The 27092-nt window shown below is 34.3% G+C and overlaps 3 protein-coding genes across 4 annotated transcripts; 2 read left to right on the top strand and 1 right to left on the bottom strand.

Annotated features, from left to right (window-relative positions):
• Nucleotides 1-5988: 5988 nt before the first annotated feature.
• On the bottom strand, nucleotides 5989-14321 carry LOC138306041 (uncharacterized). Of its 2 annotated transcripts, none has more exons than XM_069246382.1 (8): nucleotides 14204-14321; nucleotides 12362-12405; nucleotides 11555-11648; nucleotides 10494-10603; nucleotides 9967-10044; nucleotides 9104-9223; nucleotides 7913-8035; nucleotides 5989-6974 (listed from the first exon to the last, which is right to left on the bottom strand). In XM_069246382.1, the coding sequence occupies exons 2-8, from the start codon at nucleotides 12383-12385 to the stop codon at nucleotides 6810-6812; spliced, it is 714 nt and encodes a 237-aa protein (XP_069102483.1). In that variant the 5' UTR covers nucleotides 12386-12405; nucleotides 14204-14321; the 3' UTR covers nucleotides 5989-6809. The 2 variants fall into 2 exon arrangements, with proteins under 2 accessions (XP_069102483.1, XP_069102485.1); XM_069246384.1 differs by lacking the exon at nucleotides 14204-14321 and adding an exon at nucleotides 13461-13506.
• A 36-nt stretch (nucleotides 14322-14357) lies between these two features.
• LOC138305597 (uncharacterized) lies at nucleotides 14358-22239 on the top strand. The gene is made up of 9 exons (XM_069245900.1): nucleotides 14358-14827; nucleotides 17384-17535; nucleotides 18198-18320; nucleotides 18493-18590; nucleotides 18814-18929; nucleotides 19470-19537; nucleotides 19928-19980; nucleotides 20868-21109; nucleotides 21656-22239. The coding sequence occupies exons 1-9, from the start codon at nucleotides 14581-14583 to the stop codon at nucleotides 22237-22239; spliced, it is 1683 nt and encodes a 560-aa protein (XP_069102001.1). The 5' UTR covers nucleotides 14358-14580.
• A 152-nt stretch (nucleotides 22240-22391) lies between these two features.
• On the top strand, nucleotides 22392-23477 carry LOC138305596 (uncharacterized). Its single transcript, XM_069245899.1, has one exon. The coding sequence runs from the start codon at nucleotides 22392-22394 to the stop codon at nucleotides 23475-23477; it is 1086 nt and encodes a 361-aa protein (XP_069102000.1).
• Nucleotides 23478-27092: the final 3615 nt, after the last annotated feature.

Raw genomic sequence — 27092 nt, 5'->3', positions numbered from 1 at the left:
AGAGTGGTAAACGTTTACAGTAGTGGGCCTACCTGTGTTTGTACATGTTCCTCGAAACGACGTCCGATACATTTGAAAATCTCCAAAATCCGGAAATAATGACATGGAACTATGTAAACATCCGTGTATTCAAGTAATTTCAAACGTGAAGTGATTAAGAAGAATTCAAGTGATCACAAAATTGAAGAAACTCTCTGTTTGTCACACCTCCTTGACACAGGCGGTTTGAATCGGACGCCGCGTCACAACTACGTTAAATATCCTGCCACGTTATGAATTGTGTAAGCGTGTGTAATCATACGAAGTAAAATATTAAAACCAAACGGCTTTGCACCATGGTGTTTTTAACAAAAGATAAAATAAAACGATTTATAGTTCCATACCAGGAAACCCCAGATACATGCATCATCAGACGGAACTCATTTTATTTGTATGTTTTAAATACGTTGGAATGGCATATGTAAGAGGTGCATTAGAAATAACAAATTTAGAAAATAATGTATTTGTACACATGTTGCACTCTAGCAAGATTTAATTACGTAGAGTGTTTCTTCAAATGGAATTCCAGGAAACATGTCTACAAGACATTCTGGAACTATTTACTAACACTAGAACGTATTCCTTGTTGAATATCAAAAGTGCAAGGAAAGCAAATTAGATCGGCAGATATGTCGATTACAATCTGTTCTGCTAGATGGATTTTGAGAGCTCTTAGAATCTTATTTGATTTAGGAATATCTGATACGATTACTTTAATACATGGCGAGGTTGACCTATATGGTGTTCTACAGGGACATTTTACCTCGGATAGTATAGGTCGGGAACAAAGAAGGCGCCCTGACACATCTCACGGGATCGATAGTCTCTAAAAGGCGGTAGCCAATGTTCTTTAACCATATGAATTGCTTAATCCACATGGCAAACATTTGGATAATGAATTGCGATTTTCATTTGTCACTTATTTTACAGGATCGTTTCTTTCTTGGACATTATACGATATAATTTATCTAAATAGACAGTTAATTGCATACTACTATTCAATTAATAAATATCATTACTTAAGTAAAGTTTTGTTGATTGTTGTTAAACGTCCTGAGTATACTTGGAATAATTTACAAGGCCGTAAAAGGAGACTAAATTTAGGATCATCTTATCTTTTCTCGTCTTCCTAGCTTTCTTTTTCCTTCCTAATACCTCTCTTGACACCGCCTTTTGGCCTTTAGTCGAGCTTATGTGTACTGTCCTTTAGTCTCTATTAAGTTGGTATTTCTGCTCCGGTATAGCGCTCAGCGTACAGAGAATGAGACTGGTTTGCTCGTTAACAGTATTATGTGGCCAGATGGGGTGTGCTGGTCGGTGGCTCTGGTGACATGCTTCACTGAGATAGCGCTATGAACAGAAAAGGATTTCTACTATTGCAAGGGAACATATCGAACAAACTGCGCTCCAACATATAAAGACATGCAAATAAATAGCTTCATGAGGACGTATAAAAAATATACAATAACCCGCCAACGATTCAATCATCGAAAACGTTCAGAACGCTAAGCTGCAAAATCTAGGCTAAACCATTAGGGCTACGACAGATATGATTTACGTCATTTGTTATGCCTCAACGCACAAATTCGTCAAAAAGAGCCTGTAGGAGGCAGTCTTCATTCCTATTGCTAAATGACCACAAAGAAAATAGTTGATTAATTTTATGTAGTTTACATCATTTTGAACATTTTTATTTATTGAAATGATACTAGTACAAGCAATGCAGCAGTTACCGTTGGATTAGACTCACTTGTCATAAACAGTAAAATGGCAATATTTTCAAACCATTCATATACTCTGTGCATGATCTAAACCCTAGAGACAGACATAGAAGGTTTGATGAAAAACGCCAATATGAAATGATTGAAAATTGACTTTCACGCATTGGTTTTGACAATCTCATTTACTTTCTTTCAAAGATCCAGCATCTTTCCAATTAAAACATATAATAGCACATTAAAGATGAGATTTAACCACAAAATACTTATAATATGAGTTTCATCCTACATGAATATATTTGGGTTGTCAAACCGGTCGAAGTTGGCTAACCGGTTACTATATACTATTTGTATTATTTTGTTAATACTAATCGTCTAGTTATTCACTTATATTGACTTCTACAGACAACAACACAAAAGAACGTGTGACAATGACTAAGTATTTTCACAAAAAGTTATCAGCAGTTTAGTATGCATTATGCAGCAAATACAAAAAAGTGCTGAAATCTATTTTTAATTATCTGCTGTTGCTAATAACCTTACTTGAATACAGAGTCTACTAGACAGCCTTTTAACGACGTCTTTTGATTAATTCAACAAAACATCAGGGGGGTCACAGATCAATAGTAATTCATTAATAAAATGCATTTCAATATTTTGCTCACAATAGTGAATTTCTGCAAATCAATTACTTTTCAAAGATATATTCATGTAGTATTTTCACGAATGAAGAGTAATTTGAAATTTTGACTTTTAAAATATGAAATTTCAGAAACATTAAGTTTGAAAATTTTATGCATTAAAATGCGTCCAAATGTATATTTTGAGAATTATTTACACGAGTAAATTGTTCACTTGGTTATGGATTCATCTGTCAAAGTTTAAGGTAATTCTTCTTCTCTGAGTTTTTTTTTTTTTTAAATCTTTTATAGAAAGGACGATTTAGGGATAAGACGTTAACAATTTGGTAGCATGTTTTTTAAAGGCAGAAGACAAGACGGAAAATGCATTACACGTGGACTTTAAATAAACCATTAAGGGTAGTCAGGCGCGGAAATGGGTCCTATTTTTCGAATATGGTGTGTCTTGATAAAGGGACAGACCGCACAATCACACATCATACGGCTGACAATGGGCGAACAAGTCGTTCCACTCGCTTCTTAATACTACAAGGGACAGATCTTCAGATAAATCATTGAATCTTCAACATTGCCATGTATTGCGATTGGTCTTATCAAGACCAACATATACTTTTCAATCACTCCAATGTTTAAGCCATAAATCAACAGTTTTGACGTACCGGATTACAGCTAACCTCAATGCAGTATGTTCATAACGTATGGCTTACCTATCAATCAATTTGAACTAGATATGTCACTTATTGTTACTTGACATATATTTAGACTTTCTAATACAATAATAAACAACTTATCAATCTGACCAAACATCCAAACATAACAAGCGTTGTAGTGACATTGATTATTTTTCCTCTGTAACAATCTGATCCGATAGATCGTAGATATGATAGATACAGACACGAAACGAACATTATGACGATGATTTCTTTTCTTGGTTACTTGTTGATGGTGGCCGGGACAATGATGCGTACTTATTATTTTCCTTACAACTGTAATCCTATTACGAGATTGATTATTTCAAAAAATAGAAATGAAAGAAAGATGTTTTCAAAACATGATCCGATGTAAATATTTAGAATAGGAAACTCAGTAGTGAAATATGTAAAATGTAGTGGCCTGGCCGGGGTTTGCATCCGGGACCTTCGAACACCACCCTGAATGCTTTAACGATTGAGCTTCCTGGTCTCTGATGTTCGATTCAGCTCAACTCCGCTACAAATATCTGATTATCAACCAACACATCGCTCTCCTCCAAAAACATATCAATCAGTTCACCCTGGCCATCTCACCACACCGAGGATTCGTTCCATTCCATTACCAAAACTATATCAACAGTCACGACATTTTGCAAAACATTCCATAATTAATAAACATAACAAAAGACTAATAAACATCAACAAGACAATATTTATTTGTGCATTTTACTAAATTTTCACAATACAGATATATATATATTGTTATGATTGATACCAACTGTATCATATTAAAGATGCTCCACCGCTGACAAATGGTATTTTTTTCACTATCAAAAACAGGAGCAGATGATTTAGTTTTTTTTTTCTTCAGTTACAAAAGTTACTTACTTAACACCATACCCACCACTGAAAAGTCTGACCTTCCTTCTAATTTTACTTCAAGTTTAAAATATGAAAATTAATTAATTGCATTCTGAAAAAAATCTTTAGTAATTCCACATATATGTCATTAGTTTCTGGGTAGACCAGCGTACATAATGGTATAATTTGTTGACTTATATATATAAAACCAAAGATACGATAGGTCACTCACGCTCCTATAGCATCCACTTAAGCTGTTTTACTGTTATTTATTGGAACGTCTGGGTTGAATGAAATGCACCATGAGTGTATCCGACAATGCTTATTATTTTCCCTGATCGATTGCGAATCATTGATAGGAAGGTCAAGGACACGGCCCAGTCATATTTGTTATCACCCTGCTAAACTACTCCAACCACCAACTGAATCTGTAAGCACAATGGCACCATGTTATAAATGTAGACATTCTGTTTTTGGTCAGGGACAAGTACATTAGTCAGTATGTCTCTGTACACTCATGTATAGGAATGTCAGAAACTAATCTAGATTTGAAGATGGATTTCACGTATGTGATATCAAGGCCAACTGTAAATCCAAAAGATTTGTTTTTCCGAAAGACATCTTAATCTTGTATTAAGGATCCAATAATGGTATATAACAGGCTGGTGATCTACATACTAAATAAGATAATTTAACAGATTGTTTCTGTATTTGTTTGGTTAAAGTATTGTCATATTAAAACCGGGGTCATGTAAGGACGACCTCCCATGTATTTTATCAAGCAACACACCTCTTCTAGTCACATTATACTGACAACGGGCGAACAAGTCATCCCACTTCCTTATGCTGAAAGCTAAGCAGGAGCAGAAACTACCACTTTATAGACTTTGGTGTGTCTTGGCCAGGGGGCGGAACCCAGAGCCTTCCTCACAGGGGCGAGCGCTCAATCGAAGGCCAAAAGTGAAGCGTTGTCATGGGAGACGTTTGACCGACAAAACTGAAAGATAGCAATCATTAGATATTGAAGAACTTTATTCAAACACAGCTGGTTTTTTTTTTGCCTTTTTATATTGTTTATAAACAATCACCGGCAATCACAGTAGATAAAAAGCATAAAGTATATATACATCAACGATCACATATATACTTGATACAAAATAAAACAGATCGTTAACGCGTTTAATCTCCTTTTGCCGAATGAAACAGCATGAACTTGTAAGCACATTATGATACGATTCAGCGGCATTATAAATACACAGGCAAAAGTGCCACGCATGAAATACATGTGAAAAACGCATGATTTACATGCGAAAATTTCATGCGTATTTGAGCTGTAAAGAGCACACCTGTATATCATGCGTAAAATTCATATGAGAATCATGCGTTTCTCGCATGATTCTCATGCGTAGAATTCCACATGCGTAAATCATGTGTAGCCACATATGAGAATCATGCGAGAAACGCATGATTCTCATGCGTAAATTTCAACATGCGTAAATCATGTGTAGCCACATATGTAAATCATGCGTATCACATGCGTAGCACGCATGTAAAGTATATCATATGTAAATCAGCCGAAAAGTGCCACGCATGTTTTTCACATGTATTGTATAAAGTGACCGAAGCAAATGAAGTGACATCCAAAATGTGGCAGCTATTAGACCACAGAATTCATATAATGATGTGTTTTCACAATTGCAAGTGATCAAGTAGAAATGCATTTTTGGCAATGCATTGCATTATATATTTCAACATATGTTCATGTCTTATAGGTCATTTTGTAGTATTTAGATTCCATGATTACTAAACAGTCATGCTGAAAAATATTATCAGTCAAAAGTTGTTTTTTTAACAAATAAATGTATTAATGTGAATTTCCTTCATACTCTTAACACTCTAATCTTTATAAATACTACAAAATGATGAATGAAACAAACTATATGTAACATATGCTATTGCCAAATCTTGTACAAATTATTATGATGATAACCATCAAAAACACGTATTCAACAAAAATAAAACTTTAAGACTTCAGGCTTCTATTTTTGATTTGTTTATTTGTTATTTCCTTTTAACTGGCAATAGTTTACAAAAAAACTCTTTCATTCTTACTCACTCAATATCATTGTCAACATCATAATCACATCATCACCACCATCAATCATCATCATCATCATCATCAGTCATATCTGTAATTTATAACATAATTTTCATTCATCAACATCATCATCATTTCAACATCATCATCATTCATCAACATCATCATCATCATTCATCAACAACATCATCATTTCATCATTCATCAACAATATCATCATTCATCAACAACATCATCATCATCAACATCATTCATCAACATCATTCATCAACATCAACATTCATCAACAACATCATCATTTATCAACATCATCATCATCATTCATCATCAACATCATCATTCCATCAATATCATCATCATTAACAACATTCATCATTATCATCATTCATCATAAATCAGCATTGTCATTCATGAACATCATTATTATGTCATCATCATCATTATTCAACATCATTATAATTAAACATCATCTTTCATCAACATCATCATCATTCATCAACTTTATCAACATCATCATCATTCATCAACTTTATCAACATCATCATCATTCATAAACAACACCATCATTCAGCAGCAGCATCATCATTCATCAACAACTGAACATAATTATCATTTATTATCATAATCATCTGATTTAAAACATCAACCTCTTATTCATCAATCACTTACACTTTCATAAACAATCTCACTATTCCATCCATACAAAAAACATACTGGCTCATACTCTTATCTCATACTAGACCATCTTACTAAATAAAATTTAATCTTCCTTCCTAATGTCTTCAATCTTTCTCTCCTGTCTTTCTTTCAACCGCTTCCACCTCTCCTCTGTCAAACCCTTTGTGGTGTTCCGGAAACTCTCCCAAAAATCAATTCCTACAGTGGAGTTTGTCCCAAACAATTTGCGAGAATCAACAAATGCTCTCTGCAAAAGATCAAGGGAAATTGCTTGTCAAACTTCATTAACATAGTGGAAAAAAAATAACATAAAATGCATACTATATTGAGGGCAAATTCAACTTGATGCAACTCTCATAACTTATAATTTTTTCATGTGATTTAAAGAAATGGAAGCAATACGGTATTTTCAAGATCATAAAAACCGTGGATAAAGTACAATCCACCATCGATTAGTACATCATGCGACAAGAAACTGGATTCTGATTGCATGGCTACACACATGGGTTATTTGCAACAGTGCTGATGAAGCAAGAATACCTACACCGAAACACTGATTTCTGCAAGTATATTGTTAATGTGCATCAGATTTGGCCTTTATTGTATCTGTATTTTTAATTTTTCAATTAAACAATTTGAATGAAATGTATATATGTTAAAAATATATTTCAGAAAATAAAATATTTTAGAAATATTGCACCAAAGGAATGGAAATGATAGTGTTATTATGGAATTATATATTTTATGTACTTTTTGAACTGAAAACATTTCCTGCCGAACTGAGGTCACAATCCCTGAAAGGTGGGACTAATCGATGGTAAATTGTACTTTACCCATGTGCATGTCGTAATGAAATCTTGAAACCAACATATTGAATATCGGTAATTTTAAGTTTCAAATCATACAGAAATTCACAACACTTAAAGTTTACAACATTTAAGGAAAAATCATGACAAGTTTAACTTAACTAAATTCAAAAGGTAAAAATTAAAATGGCAAAAATGGTTTTTTCAAAACAGTCAGACAATGTCAGCTATCTTGGAGGAAAAAGAACAAGAATTGGTCAGAGACCATCTCAGGATCAGTGCCAAGAAACTTCAAGCAGAATCTCATTACTTCTACTTTCCAGTAGCGACTGTTGATAATGTAAGGATCTAGCCCAAATGTTTAAATAATATGTCTTACCAAGGCCACAGTTGTCCGCATGTTGAGGATAACATCCCCTCCATAAGACCCAAACATGCCAAACAGGTACGTTTGTAGTTGACTTAGTGGCATAACCTCAACTTTTTTGCCATTGGTAACTAGCTACAAATTGAAAATAAAATATGTTAATATACAAATATCGACCTGTTTTCATTAAACATTTAACATATCGTCACAATGCAAGATTTCTATATTTGGGTACGACCTGGGGGTTTCGGAATCTTATATCAACCTGGGATGACGTCACAATGCATAGTTCGGAATTTTCTGGTGGATATCGTGTTGTATTGTGACGGGAAAGTGTAGTTTCAGCCAATCAGGAGCGAGCAAAACACACAGCCATATAATAAAAGTATTTATCGTCATTAATGCAAAATATGTCACCATATCAGCTGATACCTATAAAATTTTATACATACATTATAAACTATATGCAGTAAATATTCCATTATCAATCCCCCCACCCCACACATACACACCCTCCTACCCACACAATCCCAATCCCTCTCATTCATACACATACCACCCATTAACTGCATGTAGATTTATTTGTATTTGGTTTCAATGCAGTTATTGCTATCCAATAGTTGGTCGTATAACTAAGAGGGGACTCATCTAATTTAATTGATAGCAAATATAACAAGCCAGAGGGAACATCGTAATTAAGCATTAAACTATCTTCCTATGGCATCTATGGTCTATGTTCATAATGGGCGCTAGCGCATTACGAGATGATTGTCTGCAAAGTTCTGGCATAGATGCCATAGGAAGATAGTTATTGCTTATATTTACATTATCAACTCATTTTGGGGTCTCTGCATTAACATTGTTTAATCTAGACCAGGAAAATCCTTCATCAACGACGATTTAATCCACGAGATGGAACAGCCATTTTGACAGTGATCAGTTGACGTCACCACGTCAACATTCCTGACGTCATAATGGTCATGTTTTGGGTGTCTGTTATACCCTCATATACTTCACTTTGCCTTGGTTAGTTTATATAGTAGGCCTTGGTTAGTTTATATAGTAGAAGTGACAAGTAAAAGTAAATATTTATTAATCAAAATAATTTTTTCATACATTACTTAATACTTTCTGTCAGAGATGTTTAAACAAGCAAGAGGTAACATAATCATTAATCAAATTATGTTTGCATACATTACTTACTTTGTGTCGCACTTGGTTTCTCCAATTGGTGAAGTGGTAGTGTGCAAAACTAACACACTTCACCACTGCCGAAGGTTCTGCAGGCTCATGTACATTCTTGAAAATTTTCTTAATCTCAACCTGACAAAAAAAAAGATATATAACATGAATTTATTTACTGTAAAACACATATTTGTTCATTAGATTTTCTTCAATATTTAACACATTTAAACTTTTTGACAAGGTCATTGCAGATTACATATAGTTTGCAACTAGCCTAATATATGCATGGTGCTGGGTCTCTTGCTTATTTAGAAGTCAAACATGTACTTTGTTTTCAATGATGCACATGTTGGATGAAAGGCTATCAAAACAGATCACTTCAGAATTGGTGTCAGGGACCTGAAAATTTAAACACTAATTGCTGCAGGATTTATAGTTAATATTACATGTACCTTCTATCTCTTTAATTAATTGCTTAACTATCAGTATTAATTTTCTCTGAATTGGATATCATAAAGGCAACAATAACATGTTAAACCATAGTGTATGAGTGACCAGGATGGATATCAGCAGGCAGATGAATAGTTCTGCACTATACAATGATATGTGTTTATAAAAATGAAGCACAGCTGCATCTATAGCCTTTATGTATAAAACTGGGTTTTTTCAGTGGATGTTTTGTTTTATTTCAAGGTACTGCAGCAATATCATGATGTGAACTCTATAAGAAGTTTACCACCAATTTCACTTTCACTTAAGCATTGATGTCACTGTTTTTTAATTTCATAGGGGTATGAAAAAAAAAATTGTTTGCAAACCCATCCAGCAGATTCTCACAAGTTTTCAAACAATAAAATTACAATCTGTTAGAATTTTCTTACTGTAAGAATCTGGCTGTTGTCTTCATCAAGCCATGGACTGGTGTAAAACATCCCTTTGAGGACAGCTATCAATGGTTTCTAAAATCCCAAGCAAAGTAATCATTTAACGTATTATCACAATATCAGTGCATTATGCAATTTAATACATGTATCCAACATCAAAAATAAAAATGGTGTAAATAAGTATTCATTAGTTTAACAAAAAGGTAGATTCTTTTCAAGGATACCTTCTGTTTATTAGCCTGGGAAAGAAGATCATCAAGATTCTAGTCAAAATCATAATTGATTAGCGGTTGATACTGCTAATGTGATTTTGGCAAAGACTATTTGGTAGATTTAATTTGTTCGCCGGGGTTACATAATTTACATGTGCTCCTTTTAATATCATTATACCCTCATAACCTCAACAAAATAAAAATCTATTCCTTATATTTACAGTTTTTAATGATAATACTAGAAAGCTGTACTACAAAGAACTACAAAATTTAGAAAAATTAAAAATATATTTTGTGGAAAAAGTTCCTTACTTTGACCGATGAAGATTCAACATGGAACGTCACACGACTTGTCGACTTCATTTCTGTCAATGCCTTTAGGATTTCCTCCTGCTTGGCTTTTATATCCTTGAGCTCTCTCACTGTTTTATTGAACAATAGAACATAAGAAATAATTCACATTTAAACCAAATGTGCTATATATAGTTGGCATGAAGTTAATCCAGGTGTAATATAAATATTCATAAATTTGTCTATGTTTAAGTAAATAATATGTTTATAGCATTAAACTGCCTTCTTGGGGGATTTATGGTCCTTTAATTCTCCCAGAGTAGCCTGAGATACTCTGGCCCTGACACCATACTTATAGTCATAATACCAGACTTAGAGACATTATGACAAATATATAGATGCATGTCTGGTGTAGGGCCAGAGCATACTGCTATACGAAAACATTGAATTGGCTGACACCATTTGGTATGGGCCAAGTCATCTCCTATTCAGACCGATTACAAAATATTACCACAGAGAAGCGTCACTTACTGTGGTCTTTTCAACAAATGGATAATTTATCTACCCATAGCAATATATTTTATCATGTATGCATGTACTATTATGTCAATGCAGTTGTTTCTTTTCCGCAACTTTAAATCTCCCTCCTCATCTTCACCATTTTCTCATATGCAAATTGCCACAAATCTTGATAGATTGATTGGATATATATATATATAGATAAATTATTCATTTGGTGAAAGACCATGGTAAGTCATAATGTCTAAGTCTGGTGTCAGGGCCAGAGTATCTCAGGCTACTCCTAGGGTTGCAGACAAATTGAATAACGTACGTTAGCATGTTATGATTATATTTTAGGACCATAATTCCCAAAAAATGCAATTTAATGTTTATATTTCCATCTCCTGTATCATTATAATCCAACATGTAATGTATTAAACTGATCAAAATCCCTGCTAGGGGAGCCTCTTAATACTGAGATGTCATAAGTAGATCCAACATCATTCACATTAAAAAAATAATCATATGAAATCACAAAGACTATGTCTCGATCAAGTGACCTAAAAATTTATTTGACTTACTTATTGCTGGCAAATCTATATTTGTCGTATCAAGGAAACTTGCATTGTCTTCTTCCTCTCTCTCTCCAATCTCTTGTGAATTACTCTCACTATCCTGTAAAATTATAAGGAGATTAATGACAAGCCCTACTATAGCTATTTATGTTGTATAATTAATTCATATAATAACAGGAATGACAATGTAATGCTGAATTAAAGAATAGCTATTAGATCCTTATAGGTATCAAAAATGAAGCAAGAAATTCAATTGGTAGGTATTGATTGTGATGTCATATGTTTGAGAGCGTAACGTCATACTTTTTGAAAAATGACATGAATTGCACCCATATAATAATGACATCACAATGGATACCTATCTAAAAGACAGAAATAATTATGCTAATAAGTTTTGCTTAAAATAATTTCAAAAATATTCAACTAATTCATTTGACTCGATTCATTATTCCACATTAGGATAATTCCAATTCAAAGATTGGAATATAATGTAGTCAATTATATTTTTTTATGTTTGGGTCATTCCAGAATTTAAAAAAAAAAAAAAAAATATAGTAATTCAAATTTGTTTCAAATAGCAAATCTTGTATTATAGGCCTCATTTTATATAGGAAAACAATTATTGACTTTTCAGCCTTGGGAAATATAACCTTTCGCATGTTCAAGTTACAACAATTCCTCATATTTGAGAAAAAAGTCAAATCATGCAGGGCCAGACAGTCAAATATAATTGTCTAGAAAATTATGAAAATTAACCTCATGTAACCAATAATTTTGTCATAAAAGATAATTTTTGTTTCAATAAAAAAGTACCTGAAAAAGGTCCACCTCTGACATATTACTGATTTATGCTGTAGCTGAAATATAAAAAGCATGCAATTAATATCTAAATTAATTCATCAGTTCGAAAATATATCCTTGGGCCAAAAAAATTAAGTTTTAGGTAACCCTACCTACCCTAGCTTTTACCTCCGACCCTAGCTAGTTTATCACACTTTTTCAAAACAAAAATGTAGTGTGTGAAGTTTTCAGCATAGAATTTTACACTTGCTTTAAGTTTATAAGTTAAATTACAACAATGAGAAATAAAAGACTTCTAACAAGTCTAAAGCCTGAAAGACAAATTGCTTAGTAATTTTTTTTTTTAATTCCCAACTGACCTAGATACCCTATTTTTTGTCATGTAACAACCTGAAACATGAATAACTTTTTTGGCCTTTATCAATAAAATTCTGTATAGCTTTCTATTTTCAAAAGTTTGACATTTGGACTATACAACAACAAAACAAGGAAGTAAAATATGAAATTTGCTTTCCACCTCTATGCAATTTTTAGCATTAAATTTTTATAATTATTGCAATTAACCCTATTTTAGAGCACATTTTTTCAATCAATTTAATATTATTTATATTCATTAATTTTTTTTTATTATGTTTCTTCTTGAAATATTTTTCATATCATATTGCAATACATTAAAAACAAATTCCAAATTTGTATAATAAATTATGCACAAAATCCGGATTTTTATATCCATTTCCGGTTCTGTCTATTTTAACACTATGACTCATCCAAGATGGCAGGCTAAACAAACGCTGTGTGTACATTCACAGAAGTTTGACGTTCTGTCAATAATGTATAGTATACTGTAAATATATAAAAAAAATACCCATGCACACTATTATAGGGATATTTCTTTTATACCTTTATACTATATATTATTAACAGAACGTCGAACTCCTGTGGTTTTCGTGTAAGTAAATTATTTTCGGTCACTACTAGTGTTTGTTTTAAATTATGTTCTTCGTGTTGTGTCAAAGATATTATATAAATGAGACATATTAATACATCTAAACAGTATATATACATATTCAGTGTACTAGCCTTCATGTATAATGTAACGTTATAACGTTACCTTTGTACAGTTAATCTAGGTTTTCAAGCCATAGCAACCATGCTACCTACATATGTATTCTCGCCATAAATATGATGTGAGCAAACTGGATTTTTAGATATCACATGCACACACTTGATATTTTGACATAAATTTACTTGGTATTCGTACTCTACAGTAGGCTTACAGATGCGATGGCGAGAACTGTTCGGTGACCTACTTTGTACACGTAGGTTAGATGGGTAGCAAGACGAAACACATTTGATCATTATGTCGTGTCTAACTGCCCATCATAATATAATTAACATGGTTATAAATTTCGGGATCCTGTGACGGGAAATGATGCGTTCGAGCAGTTCTAAAAATAGGTTCGCCTACCAGGGAAGAGAAAGCAGAGCAAACGAAAGTGCAGACGACCTAAAATAATTAAAGAAGACTCTTTCCCTTATTTAACTTACTGTAGTCTTATTTGTATAAAATGAAAAAAAAAAGTAATTTTATCGGATTTATCTTTTTTAATCTAATCTAGATGTGTTTTAGAAACTTATCGGTTGACTATGACTAAGCTTAGGTCTACAGTATAAGCTTACCTTGATTTTCTACAGGCAATAATTATTTACCGACTTGCACTGTAATATGATTTCATTAAAAAAACTAGGCCTAAACTGTATCTTTCAGCCTTTGAAAATCTTCAGAACTAATTTTTTTTAAATATTTTCTAAACATTTATCAATATTATTGTTTATAAATGCCAGAAAACCCACCTGACGATATCTGTCAAACTGCAAACCAGGCGTCAGACTGCAAACACAGACTCGGAACGAAAGCGCGCACGCGCATACACATACGCGTGCCAAACACGGAGGGGGAATTGTACAAACTCCAATTCCGAATAAAAACACCAAACTGTTATTTTAAATGATATTGTCGATAGTTAAATTGCAAAATAGAACGATTCCCTTACATTTTAAGAGTGTATCAAACCATGAGCATCTACACAATATTTGTGTAAAGAAATGAAATGAGTGTACATCGGAAATGCTTCGGAAATGACTGTCGTATTCCTTACGTGTCACGCTGGCGAAAGCGAAAGTAGACTGTCAGATGTTTGATTCGAGTCCTGTCAACAGGCATAGGTAAAATGAAAAGGCGTCGTTTAGGGCATCCCCAGAGCGGCATTTTTCAATGTGAATTATGCAATTTCGAAACAGGGAAACATGCCAACTTCTTAAGACATCTTGAAACGGACAAGCATACAAGAAATGCAAGTTATGTATGCGGCGATGGGTTGCGACCACCGTGTCCCGAAAATGACAACGACAACGAATTAGAAGCGACACTTCCCGCAGTTGAAGAAAGTAATCACGGAGAACCAATTCCATATGAAGGTGAATGTTTTGTAATTATTGCACATATGTTAGTTGAATAATTTACCATGTTAGCCTACTGATTCTCTCGGGATCCTGTGCTTGTAATGTGTGTGTTTACAGATGTCTTCGACTACGTCCGAGCAGTAAGACTAGGCCTAAACCTCATCGATCGCAAATATTAGGGTGTAGCCGACCCTAAGCCCGTGTTGAGAAAGGAGGAAAGAAATAGACCTAGTCTTTATCTAAATCTTGAAAAGGAATTAGAAAGCTGAGAAAATTAAACCCCAACAGATTATAATGCTTTAAATATTACAGAATTCTTGAACTAAAATATACTTGTAATTAATGATATGATATAGTACATAACGTCATTGTACCCAAATTGATACCAATACACGTAGATTTCTCTTATATGGCATTTGTTGCTTGGTGTTCTTCACTTTTTTCTGTTTTGTTTTCAAAAAGAGCGTACAAACTTTATTTTGATGCTTTGTTTTTGCTATTACAGTGCTTATTTTTACTATTAGAACGATTAATATCATGTGTCGAAATTTCTAGTTTTGTCACATGATGTGTACCTAAATTGATACCCAGCAAGAAAAAATGTATAAAATTAAGAGAAATCAATGTAAATATTTTTTTTGTGATTTTACTTTATAAAAGGGGTGTAGTTGCGTTTATTATACTGAGTTATACTGAATACAGTTATACATTTTACTGTAAAAATTTCACAACAGTACCTGCGCTAATTTCATGATCAGTACCCCATAACACCACGTTATGACTTGTGTGATATTTCAATGATTTAAATTAAGGTTTTCTGTGGCATTCACCTAAACCTATATAGTTCCAATATGGTGTATATGTCAAAAGACCACTTTTAATTATTTTTAATGATTGTAAAAAAATACAATGTAAAAAAACTACAAACATGATTATGAATCAATCAAGTTACAAGATACTTGAATCTAGTAACAGTTTTAGTGAAAATCAAGAGGGAGAAATAACACTGTACAAAGAGCAATTTGCACGTGATAAAATAACAATAGGCCCAGAGGGCCTGTATCGCTCACCTGGTTTTTTGTTAGTAATTATCACAAGACTCTGACAATTAGAATAATAAGCAAAATTGACTCCCAAAGTTTAATTTTGAATCACAACCATACAATGATGCTATTGATACCATACAAATATGCTATCCAATACATAGGTTCAGAGATAAAGTAATTTATATGAAAGTAGTAGCCTAATTGACCTTTTTGACCTCGCATCTATTGCCGTCTAAGGCCCCGGGGGTCAGCCCTATCATTTGTACAATTTCAAATCCCAACCCTATAAAGATGCTCCCATTGCATTATAAGTGCTCTTCCATTCTTAGTTGCAGAGAAGAAGTCGTTTATATGGAAATAGCTAAATTAACCCCTTTTGACCCCACCCTTCAGCCCCCCGGGGGGTCAGCCCCATCATTTGCAAAATTTTGAATCCAAACCCTATAAGGATGTAACCATTGCATTATGAGCGTAATCCCATGTTAAATTGCAGAGAAAAAGTCATTTATATGGAAATTGACCACTTTTGACCCCGCCCCTCAGGCCCCCAGGGGTCAGCCCTATCATTTGCACAATTTGGAATCCCCACCCTATAAGGATGCTACCATTGCATTATGGGTGCTATACCATGCTTAGGTGCAGAGAAGAAGTCATTTATATGGAAATAGCCAAATTGACCCCTTTTGACCCCGCCCCTCAGGCCCCCGGGGGGTCAGCCCTATCATTTGCACAATTTTGAATCCCCACACTATAAGGATGCTACCATTGTATTATGGTTGCTATACCATGCTTAGTTTCAGAGAAGAAGTCGTTTATATGGAAATAGCAAAAATGGCCCCTTTTGACCCCCCCCCTCAGGCCCCCGGGTGGTCAGCCCCATCATTTGTACAATTTTCAGTTAGTAGCCCATAAGGATACTACCAGTCAAATTTTGTTGAAATCCGACCAGCGGTTATGGAGAAGAAGTCGATTGGTGAAGGACGACGGACGACGGACGCCGGACGCTGCGGTATCCCATAAGCTCACCTCGGTCCTTCGGACCAGGTGAGCTAAAAATATAATGTGTGGCAACTATATTTTATCTATTTCTGTTAAGTGTTTATATCTTAAATTTCATTATTTGATAAAATTTTCTTTGAGGAGGCCTTACACTTTGAAAAGAACACTACTATAGTACAAATAGTAATTGTCACATGGCCACATTTCTAGGGATTAATTAACACGTTTTAGACAGAGTTATCAATTTCAAAGTTATCTTTCAGAGGAAATGTTACAGAAACAGGTATATAAAACAAAGCGTAATTATCAATAAATGATGCACCTTTGGTATCACCACTGAGAAATGAGGTAAACTTTAACAACACAAATGTTTAATGTATTTTTTCAATTAGGGCATCAATTTGGGTACAGTATCAATTTAGGTACAATAACGTTAGATCTATAAATCAAAACATTGCAGTGATATACCATCTCTTTTGTGTGTACCAAACTGCCAGGTGAAAAATTGTTCCTTACTTATATGTAGATTCTGGCAGTGAATCAGAAGTTGGTCATTCTTACAATGAAGATAGCAGGATTGATTTTCAAGTTCAGCAAGAAACTTGCACATGGTTTCCATTCTCATCAAAACTGGAGATGCTGTTATATGTTATGTTGCACTCAAAGACCCATATCATGGTAAGAATATGTTTTTCATTGACAAATTTTCCATGACTGACCCCCAGGGGCCTTAGGAGTGGGGTCAAAAGGGGGTCAAATAGGCTAAAACTTCAAAAATCTTCTGATAAAATTCTGAAAATGGTAGAATCAAAGAATTTTCAAAGATGTAAAGGTCCTTTACAAAAATTGTGAATTACCCGGTATATGACCCTGCGGTCACTCACGTTACCTTCTGGGGAAGGGGTCAAGTTTTCTTAAGTTTATCTAGGAAAAACACATTTATGATCATTATTTGCTCAATTTTCATAGGAAATGAATCAAACTTGATTATATATATACCAGTAATTATTAACCTGAGATATACAAGTTTAACATCCATGTTGGTCCTTGGGAACCAGAGGGGCGGGAAGAAACAGGATCAAAATTTCTAAAATTTCAAAACATTTCTGAGTTAACAGGTTTGATCTTCATGGATTAAAAAGTCAAATTTGTAATATCACTGACCGATGTCAAGGGCCAGTATATAGTGTTTATATGTCTTTGTTTCATTTCATATATCTGAACTCAGGTGACAGTCAAAGTTCCATGAGCCTCTTGTTTAAAATATGGCAAAATGAGTTTTCTTATATTGTAATTTCTTGTGCACGTAAAATCAAGCATTAAAATCTTGTTTTGAACAGAGTGACGAAACAGCCAAATTTGTTTGGTATATTATGAAGGAGGCCGGGATCAATATGCCACCATTTTCCCTCATAAAAGGCATGAGATTTGGTGAACTGACACCAGAGTCATTATTACAACAAGTAAGTTAGGTTTAGTAATATGATTTGGCCTCAGTACATAATTACTGAATGATATTTGAGTCTGTGATATACTAGTCACTTGAAAATGCATAAATTGTTTGTCTATAACTAATCAATATTTTGTCAGAATGATATATAAAATATTTATAAAATTGACAAATGATATTATTAGGGCAAAGGAGAAGATGGCAGTCCGTTTTGGTTTTTAAAACCATCAGCTTTGGTTGGATTAGCAGTTTCACATCCTGAAACATCAAATCAACTGATTCGGTAAGTTGACACATTATTTGCCATTTAACTTTGGACAGTATGTATATATATGGACAATCCATGGACTATATAGGTTATATAGTGTTGGTCCCAAGCAAATGGAAAAATATATTGAGTTGATATTGTTTCCTACAAAACTTAAGACAGTCTTGCCTCTGGTGCATATTTTGCAAATAGCTGATATATGTATGTATGTATGTTTATTTGACCATTATCATTTTAGGTATGGAAGGTTCTCATCATCACCGCACCGAATCAGTGAGCAGGCTGATAGCAAAAAATGGTTACAACAAATGCATGCTGTTTCAGCAAAGAAAAGAAATGGCATTCTATATGCTGGTATGTTTCCATATTAATCCCAAACTACTACTGAAATTTGAAAACATTGTTGGTAATTTTGGTACGTGTCATCTTTTCCTAAACACAAAACTGTTTAAAAATCGCATTTGGTATACCGTGCCAATCAAAATCACGATAATATGTTCTTCAGGATAATATGTCGCCAACCAGTATTATTTCAGTGAAACATTCATATACATATATATGGAAATATGTTAATTGGCCAAAAATAGCAGTGGGAAGTGATAAATTAAGGCATCATAATTTAAATTAGAAGATTTCAATTAAGGTATAATGTTGCACCTATGCCTAAGACCGGGGTGTAATAGGAATATTCTCTATTCTGTTTTTGCATATTATAGAGTTATCTAAGGTAGGTAGGGTAGGTATTGATTGTGACATCTTACAGTGTTTGGGAGTGTAACGTCATACTTTTTAGTGAAAACTTTGTGAATTTTGCTCACAAAATAATGATGTCACAATGGATATATGACAGGAGTGAATTTAGGAGTAAACATTGCTGGTCAAAATGTATTACAGGTGACTTTGCCATAGATGTGGTGACCAATCAAATTGGTAGGATAACCAATTTCCTTCAAGATTATGAGGTAAAGCTACTTAGACAATACTGTATATAGGAGAGAAATATAATAACAATAATAAATCATAACCTTTGTTTGTTTTACTTTCTAAAAATGCAGACCATAAAATATTCAATGTTACATTGTAATTTTGATTTTAAGAAATTAAGGGAGATTTTTTTTTTTTTTTTGATAGTTAATTCATATATCTTTACTGTCAGCTTTGTGTCTTTAAAAATATATATATACATTAGATATGCTCTGATTTTCTACTATTTTCATTGGCTAATGCATGGTCATGTGACATTCAATATGTCATCTTGTATATACATTAGGTATTAAAAAAAAGAAATCCTCCTAAATTAAATGGATATGCTTATTAGCATTAAAAATGAAATCACATTTGATTTTTTGCAGAGTAACACAATTTATGCACAGCTCAGTATGCTTGAATCAATGGGTCCAAACAGGTAAGGGAGATAATATATATTCAGACCATGAGAGTTATGATGCATGGTTTGATGGGAATGTATTGTATATATGTATTGTTTACAAATAAAACATAAGTTTTATTGGTTGGTGGGGTAATTGGTTCCTTGGTCCTAGGCAGGATATCTGGAGATATGAAAGCTGATTGGAGTAAAGAGTAAAGCAAAGCAGGTAGGTCCAATTACAACAGGCAAAGAGACCTCATTCGTTCATCTTTTATTGTCGACCGGTTTCGCCTTTAATAAGGGGCAAAACCGGTCGACAATAAAAGATGAACCAATGGTTGTACCTACCTACAAAACAAAAAAAATTTATGCTCTGCTTATAATACATGGTAAAGGCCCACTACCTTTCTGAAACAAATTTGAAAGGTTCTTAAAAACAATTATTACATCACAAGATTTATATTGATAACCTAAGATGAGGTTATAACACAATCAATGTTAACAGTGAAGAGTCAGTGTTAGGCATTACAAAAATATGATCATAAAAATATTAACATTCTTCTATAGTTTCTTTATTAGGACTTTTTGCTATTCATGATAGGTTGATAATGCTTCAAGTGGTCTATACTAGCTTCTCTCCACCCTGTATCCTACTTACCTGAACGTGTATCGAATTACATACAGTACGAAAACGATCTCGACATGACCGGTATGACCTACCCCATTCCCATCTCGCAAGTATCTAAATTCGAGAAACTAAATCCAATCAGCGTTAACGTATTCGGGTGCGAAGGCCGAGACATATTTCCCATGCATGTAACGCAGATGCGTGAAACTCGACACCATGTAAATCTTCTATTCTTGCGAGAAGATGAAAAATCACATTACTGTCTCATTTGCGATCTAAACTCCTTCTTGTCCAGAACAAAGAAAGTCAGAAACAAAACATATTTCTGTCAATACTGTCTTCAAGGTTTCGTGCGAGAGGATTTGTTAGATAAACACGTAGAAAATCGTGCGCGGCACGATCCTCAATGTATAGAATTTCCGGAAAATGACATGTTAAAATTCGAAGACTTTCGAAAGCAGCTGAAGGCACCCTTCGTTCTGTTTTGCGATTTCGAGGCGTTCGTACAACCCATGGACTCGTGTGAAAATGATCCGAGTATATCGAGCACAACGAAAACTGCTCAATTCGAACCATGTAGTTTTTGGATATCAACGCGTATGTATAGACGATAAATATACAAAGCCTCCGAGGCAGAAGAAATCAAAGAAATATTAGGTATTGTGGAACCGATGATCATGCGTCCAAAAGACGAACGAGATTTCAAAACAAGTTCGCGGTGTCATATGTGTGGAAAGTGTTTCACAAAAGAGTGCAAGAAGGTCCACGATCACTGTCATATCACAGGATTCTATCAAGGTGCAGCTCATGAATCCTGTAACCTGAATTATAAATACCCATCATACATTCCATGCGTATTTCACAATTTACGCGGGTATGACAGTCACCTGATCTGTCAGAGCGTTGGTCTATTTCAGGATCATGATATCCAATGCATACAGAATAACACAGAAAAATACATTTTGTTTTCTCTTGGCCCCTTACGTTTCATCGATTCATTTCAATTCATGTCACAGAGTCTTGAAACATTAACGGAAAACTTGGCTAAGAATGGTCTTTCTCATTTCAAACACTTTTCTAAAGAATTTTCTGTGTCGGAGACTACACTGTTGCTTCGCAAGGGTGTATACCCATATGAATACTTAGATTGTGCGGAAAAATTTACAGAAACGCAACTCCCGTCTAAAGAGTGCTTTTACAGCAGTCTAACCAAGAGTCACATTTCGGAGAAAGACTACGTACACGCACAAAAGGTGTGGAAAGAAATGAAAATAAACAACCTCGGCGAATATCAAGACCTTTATCTGAAAACCGACGTATTGCTGCTTGCAGACGTCTTCGAGAATTTCAGAGCAATGTGTTTGGGCTATTACGGTCTAGATGCGGCGCATTTCTTTACCGCTCCCGGTCTCGTTTGGAGTTCAGCGTTACGTATGACGAGAGTTAGTCTTGATTTGATCAAAGATCCGGATATGTACCTTTTCTTTGAAGTAGGAATCCGTGGTGGTGTCTCGATGATATCGAATAAATACGCGGAAGCAAACAACCCTCGTCTGTCGGACACAAACAACCCACTTAAACCAACGTCGTACATCATGTACTCCGATTGTAATAATCTCTATGGTAAAGCAATGTCTGAACCTCTACCTGCAGGCGGTTTTAGGTAGGTGGACGACGTCACAAACATCAACGTCATGAAAGTTGAGGATAATGACGCGCATGGTTTTCTATTAGAGGTGGACTTGGAATATTCATCCTCATTACACGACTCTCATAGCGATTACCCGCTCGCGCCGATTAAAAAAAACCGTTCGCGCCGATGAATTGTCGCCCGCGAGTCGACGACTTTGGAGAGAACTCCACCCCGATTCTCATGTCGATGGGAAGTTGTGATGGGGTCACCACTGAGAAACTGATACCAACTCTTGAAGACAGGGTGAAATACGTTTGTCATTATCGAAATCTTAAACAATATTTGAAATTGTGGATGAAACTCGTCAAGATTCATAGAATACTGCAATTCGAACAGACTCCGTGGCTCAAGAAATACATAGATTTTAACAGTGAGAAACGGAAACATGCAAAAAACGATTTCGAGAAAGATTTCTTTAAACTGATGAACAATGCCGTATTTGGCAAGACAATGGAAAACGTTAGGAAACGTGTTGACATCAAACTAACCCACAATGAGATCAAATTCAAAAAGTACGTAGCGCGACCTTCCTTTAAGAGATTCACCATCTTTGATGAAAATCTAACTGCAGTCGAAAATCAGAAGGTCAAACTGACATTGAACAAACCTGTTAACGTTGGACAAGCGATTTTAGACCTGTCTAAAGTTGTCATGTATGATTTCTATTATGGTTACTTGAAAGAGACATATGGCAATGACCTTACTCTCCTGATGACGGATACCGACAGTCTCCTCTACCACGTGACATGTGATGACGTGTATTCAGACATGTACCGAGACAGACACAAATTCGATCTAAGCAATTATCCCTCTGAAAGCCCCTATTTCGATCAAACGTGTAAGAAAGTACCAGGCTTTTTTAAGGATGAATGTGGTGGAAATGTGCTTTGTCAGTTCGTAGGACTTAGAGCCAAAATGTACAGTTACAAATATGCAGTAGATGAAATCGGTGATACTACATTTCGTGAGAAACAGATCGCCAAAGGTATAAAGAAGGCAACGATAAAACGTGACCTACGTCACGAAATGTACAAAGAATGTCTTTTTAAAAACAGTCAAAGCTTTTGTCAGATGGCTACGATTCGTAGTGATAAACATCAGCTTTACGTGTATTGCATCAACAAAGCCGGGCTTTGTGCCTTTGACGACAAAAGATTTGTTCTCGACAATGGTGTCGCAACTTTAGCATTTGGCCATTACAGTATACAGTAGACATTGTTTTGAATGTTAGGGTTTTATCAAGTTAATTGTTATGCGCATGTATTGTATAGCAGAATGTTGTTGATCGATGTACTCTATTTATAACTGTTTTCTAAATTCGCTTGTAGCTATCTTATGTTCATCATTTATGTATGTAACGACTATTTCAAAAATAAATTAATATCTAATGTTTGGATGGTTGTTTTCTTGTTATTGCTGAAATTGCTATCCGCAGCCATATTAACACCAAGATTTATTAAAGGTTACGGTCAAGGGTCATGGAGCAAGTTTGCAAAAAAAAATTTTTTTCATGGCGATTTACAGGGCGACTTCTAAATCTATCCTATATATTTATACTAAGATCAGCATTACTGACAGGGACGCTGCAATGTGAATGCATGTCTGTCTGTAGATGTAAAGGATCTTCTGTTTCAAACTTGATAGTGTTAACCAACATGGCATTGGGATAATGTTGATTAAAAGTTAAAGGTCACTCGATCATGAAACAAACTCGGCAAACCTTATCTGTCCTTGATAATCTAGGATCAATATCAGGACAACTTCTAACGCTATCCTATATATTTAATCCAAGACGGCTTCCAAGATCAGGGTGACTTATGCCCGGATCAGGACGACTTTCAGGACGACTTCCAACGTTATCCTATATATTTATACCAAGATCAGTACGACTTCCAACGTTATCCTATATATTTATACCAAGATCAGGACGACTTTCAGGACGACTTCCAACTTTATCCTATATATTCATACCAAGATCAGGACGAGATCAGGACGACTTCCAACGTTATCCTATATATTTATACCAAGATCAGGACGACTTCCAACTTTATCCTATATATTCATACCAAGATCAGGACGAGATCAGGACGACTTCTAACACCCTTAATATATAACTACTTCAGAGTTTCTAGAATTAAAATAATTGTGACAAATTCAGAATCTAATCAACAACTATGAATCTACAGTTTAAATGGGTAGAAGTTGGATTTATTTTGATTGTCTGTTTAATTTATTATCAGGCATGTGACCTACATTTTTGCGATCGGTCCTTTGAACAGTGTTGATGCTCACGAGCAGCCATATGCCCGATACTAAATTTTTGCTCTATTCTATAAGCCAGTGCTTACAGGTTCCTCAATCTGCTCTATTCTATAAGCCAGTGCTTACAGGTTCCTCAATCGGTTGACACAATAAAATGTAATTTCTAATGCCCATTTTTAACGTCTATGGACGATTTCACATATTTCCAATGCTTTGCAACGCGCCAGGTTCTATGTAGCAAATGTATACGTATTATACATTTGACAGGATTAAAACTATTTCGCGCACCTTGCCGTTTAGAAAACTATATTCCATACATACATAGTTAAACATTTTATGAAGAATTTAATTTGTTTATGTTTATCATGATATCCTTGCTTTTATTATGCCCATCAATATATCCTTTTCAATCAAAATATTTTGCCGATCAAAATATCTCTTGGGCGACGATTTGCTAACACTGAAAATCTTACTCCCTGCAAGGTTCATCACTTTATGCGTTCGAAAAAGAATTTCATCCTTAAACTACATATCACTAGCTAAGAAAAATAGTTTTTACTGGGAAAATGCGGACTTGAACTATCCATTGATGAGACATAACCAGTACGTGGTTTACCGTGGTTTACCGTACGCAGTTAATTTGCTTTTATAACTTCTAATAAACGTCCTTATTTATAAATTAAATTGTATGATAATATATATTGATACATTTTACTTTATGTGTATCTATTCAAATAAACATTACAGTACGAATGATTTCCAGTAATTAACGGCAATTTTATGTTGCAATAAATATTATGTTTCTGATCGCAATAAATATTTCTATCTGTCAAAGTCCATATAGACTTCAGAATAAATACATATTTTCTCATATCTCTGTGGCACATCATCTAGTCTGTCTGTGGTCTGGATGTAGTGGACATTTTACCTGGACACGATGTCCACCTGTAGTGGACACCGTGTTCACACGTAGTGCACTCCGTGTCTACCTGTAGTCTAAATCTTGTGCACTCCGTGTCTACCTGTAGTCTAAACCTCGTGCACTCCGTGTCTACCTGTAGTCTAAACCTCGTGCACTCCGTGTCCACTCGTAGTTCACACCGTGTGCACAATGTGTAACCTTTAGTCTACTACCAACTGTATTCCGGGACCGTGAAATGTAATATTGGTCACCTCAGCCCAAGCACAGGGGCACGCAAATTATTCATTATGTAAAATAATTCCTATGTACGTCATGTCCACATGACTGAAAATTATATATTATGTAAATATCGGTTAGCTTGTAATTAACTTACATTATATATAATAATAATAATAAAAATACTGTAAGAGATATCTTCATAATTCCAATTGTTCTGAAATCAGAACGATTTTTTAAGTGTTCCAGCAAAATTAATGTAGTGTAACTTACTTACTTTTGGAGAAAATCGTCTTTTTGTGTCCCTATTTCCCTGATGCAAATATTCACTTTTGCCTTGCCTGGAAGGTCTTTATCACTACGGTATTTTTTCCCGTTGAAAACAAGCGTATTGACAGAATATATGCTATTATAGCATTATTAAAATTGATTTTGTTTGATTAATTAACGATAGTTTATTAAGACGATAAAAGAACAAAAAGTGCTGGGTTTACTAAAAATAGGTATTATGAAGCAAATGAAACAGTGATTATTGGGATACATGTAGGAAGTGTTTTTTGCATTCGTATTTGAATTTGGAGAGTTTTGTATTTTTAGAAACACTTTCTGGTAGATCATTCCATAGTGATGGTCCACTATACTTAAATGAGCTCTTAATTTTTTTTCTGTTTTAAATCTAGGTAATAAGTATTTCCCTGAAGTGGCTGATCTAGTCTTCTTTTCATGAATATAGGATACTAAATTGTTACAATCTAAATAATTAGGACATAATTTGTTAATAACTTTAAACATAAGAATACACTCATTATATTTTACTCTTTTGCTAAAAGGTAGCCATTTTAATTTACAAAGAAGTTCCTCACCTGATACGGTATAATCTTCGTCTAAAATAATACGAAGTATTCTCTTTTGCATTCGTTCAAGTTTGCTTATGTACAGCTGGCTACAATGGCCCCAAACATTTGAACAATAATCAAGGTAAGGTAAAATGAAACAATTAAAAAACGTAATTCTAGATGAAATTGGTAAAAATTTCTTTATACGACATAATTGATGAATTTTAAAATTGACCTTTTTTTTATAACATCTTGGGCATGTTTATCCCAAGTAAGGGTATCATCAATGCAAACACCAAGTAATTTTTCATGTTTGACATTTTCTAACTTACTGTTGTTGTCAGATACATCACATAATATATTAATCTCATTTGAAACCCTTTGTTTTTTCTGTTTACTTCCTATTAACATAACTTTTGTTTTTTCAGTGTTAATGACCATTTTGTTAGTTTCACACCAACTTTTAACATTTACGAAGTCAGATTGTAGACAAGACTCAATAACATCAGTTTTCTTGTCTGCTACTTGCATGGATGTGTCATCAGCATACATAAAAACTTCACATTGTTTACAATGGAGAGGCATATCGTT

The sequence above is a fragment of the Argopecten irradians genome, chromosome 13, assembly GCF_041381155.1.
Source record: "Argopecten irradians isolate NY chromosome 13, Ai_NY, whole genome shotgun sequence".
NCBI classification, from domain to species: Eukaryota; Metazoa; Mollusca; class Bivalvia; order Pectinida; family Pectinidae; genus Argopecten; species Argopecten irradians.
The sequence above is the reverse complement of the archived record's forward strand: the minus strand, read 5'-3'. Positions and strand labels throughout refer to the sequence as shown.

What these genes read in the sequence shown, in the direction of transcription:
- LOC138305597 (XM_069245900.1), top strand. Translation starts at nt 14,581, where the DNA reads ATGAAAAGGCGTCGTTTAGGGCATCCCCAGAGCGGCATTTTTCAATGT. An exon ending in AAATGGCATTCTATATGCTG is followed by an intron (nt 18,930 to 19,469) that starts GTATGTTTCCAT and finishes AATGTATTACAG; the next exon opens with GTGACTTTGCCATAGATGTG. An exon ending in ATTTCCTTCAAGATTATGAG is followed by an intron (nt 19,538 to 19,927) that starts GTAAAGCTACTT and finishes GATTTTTTGCAG; the next exon opens with AGTAACACAATTTATGCACA.
- LOC138306041 (XM_069246382.1), bottom strand. Translation starts at nt 12,385, where the DNA reads ATGTCAGAGGTGGACCTTTTTCAG. An exon ending in TATAGATTTGCCAGCAATAA is followed by an intron (nt 10,604 to 11,554) that starts GTAAGTCAAATA and finishes TCAATAAAACAG; the next exon opens with TGAGAGAGCTCAAGGATATA. An exon ending in ACAACAGCCAGATTCTTACA is followed by an intron (nt 9,224 to 9,966) that starts GTAAGAAAATTC and finishes TTTTTTTGTCAG; the next exon opens with GTTGAGATTAAGAAAATTTT.
- LOC138305596 (XM_069245899.1), top strand. Translation starts at nt 22,392, where the DNA reads ATGAATTGTCGCCCGCGAGTCGACGACTTTGGAGAGAACTCCACCCCG.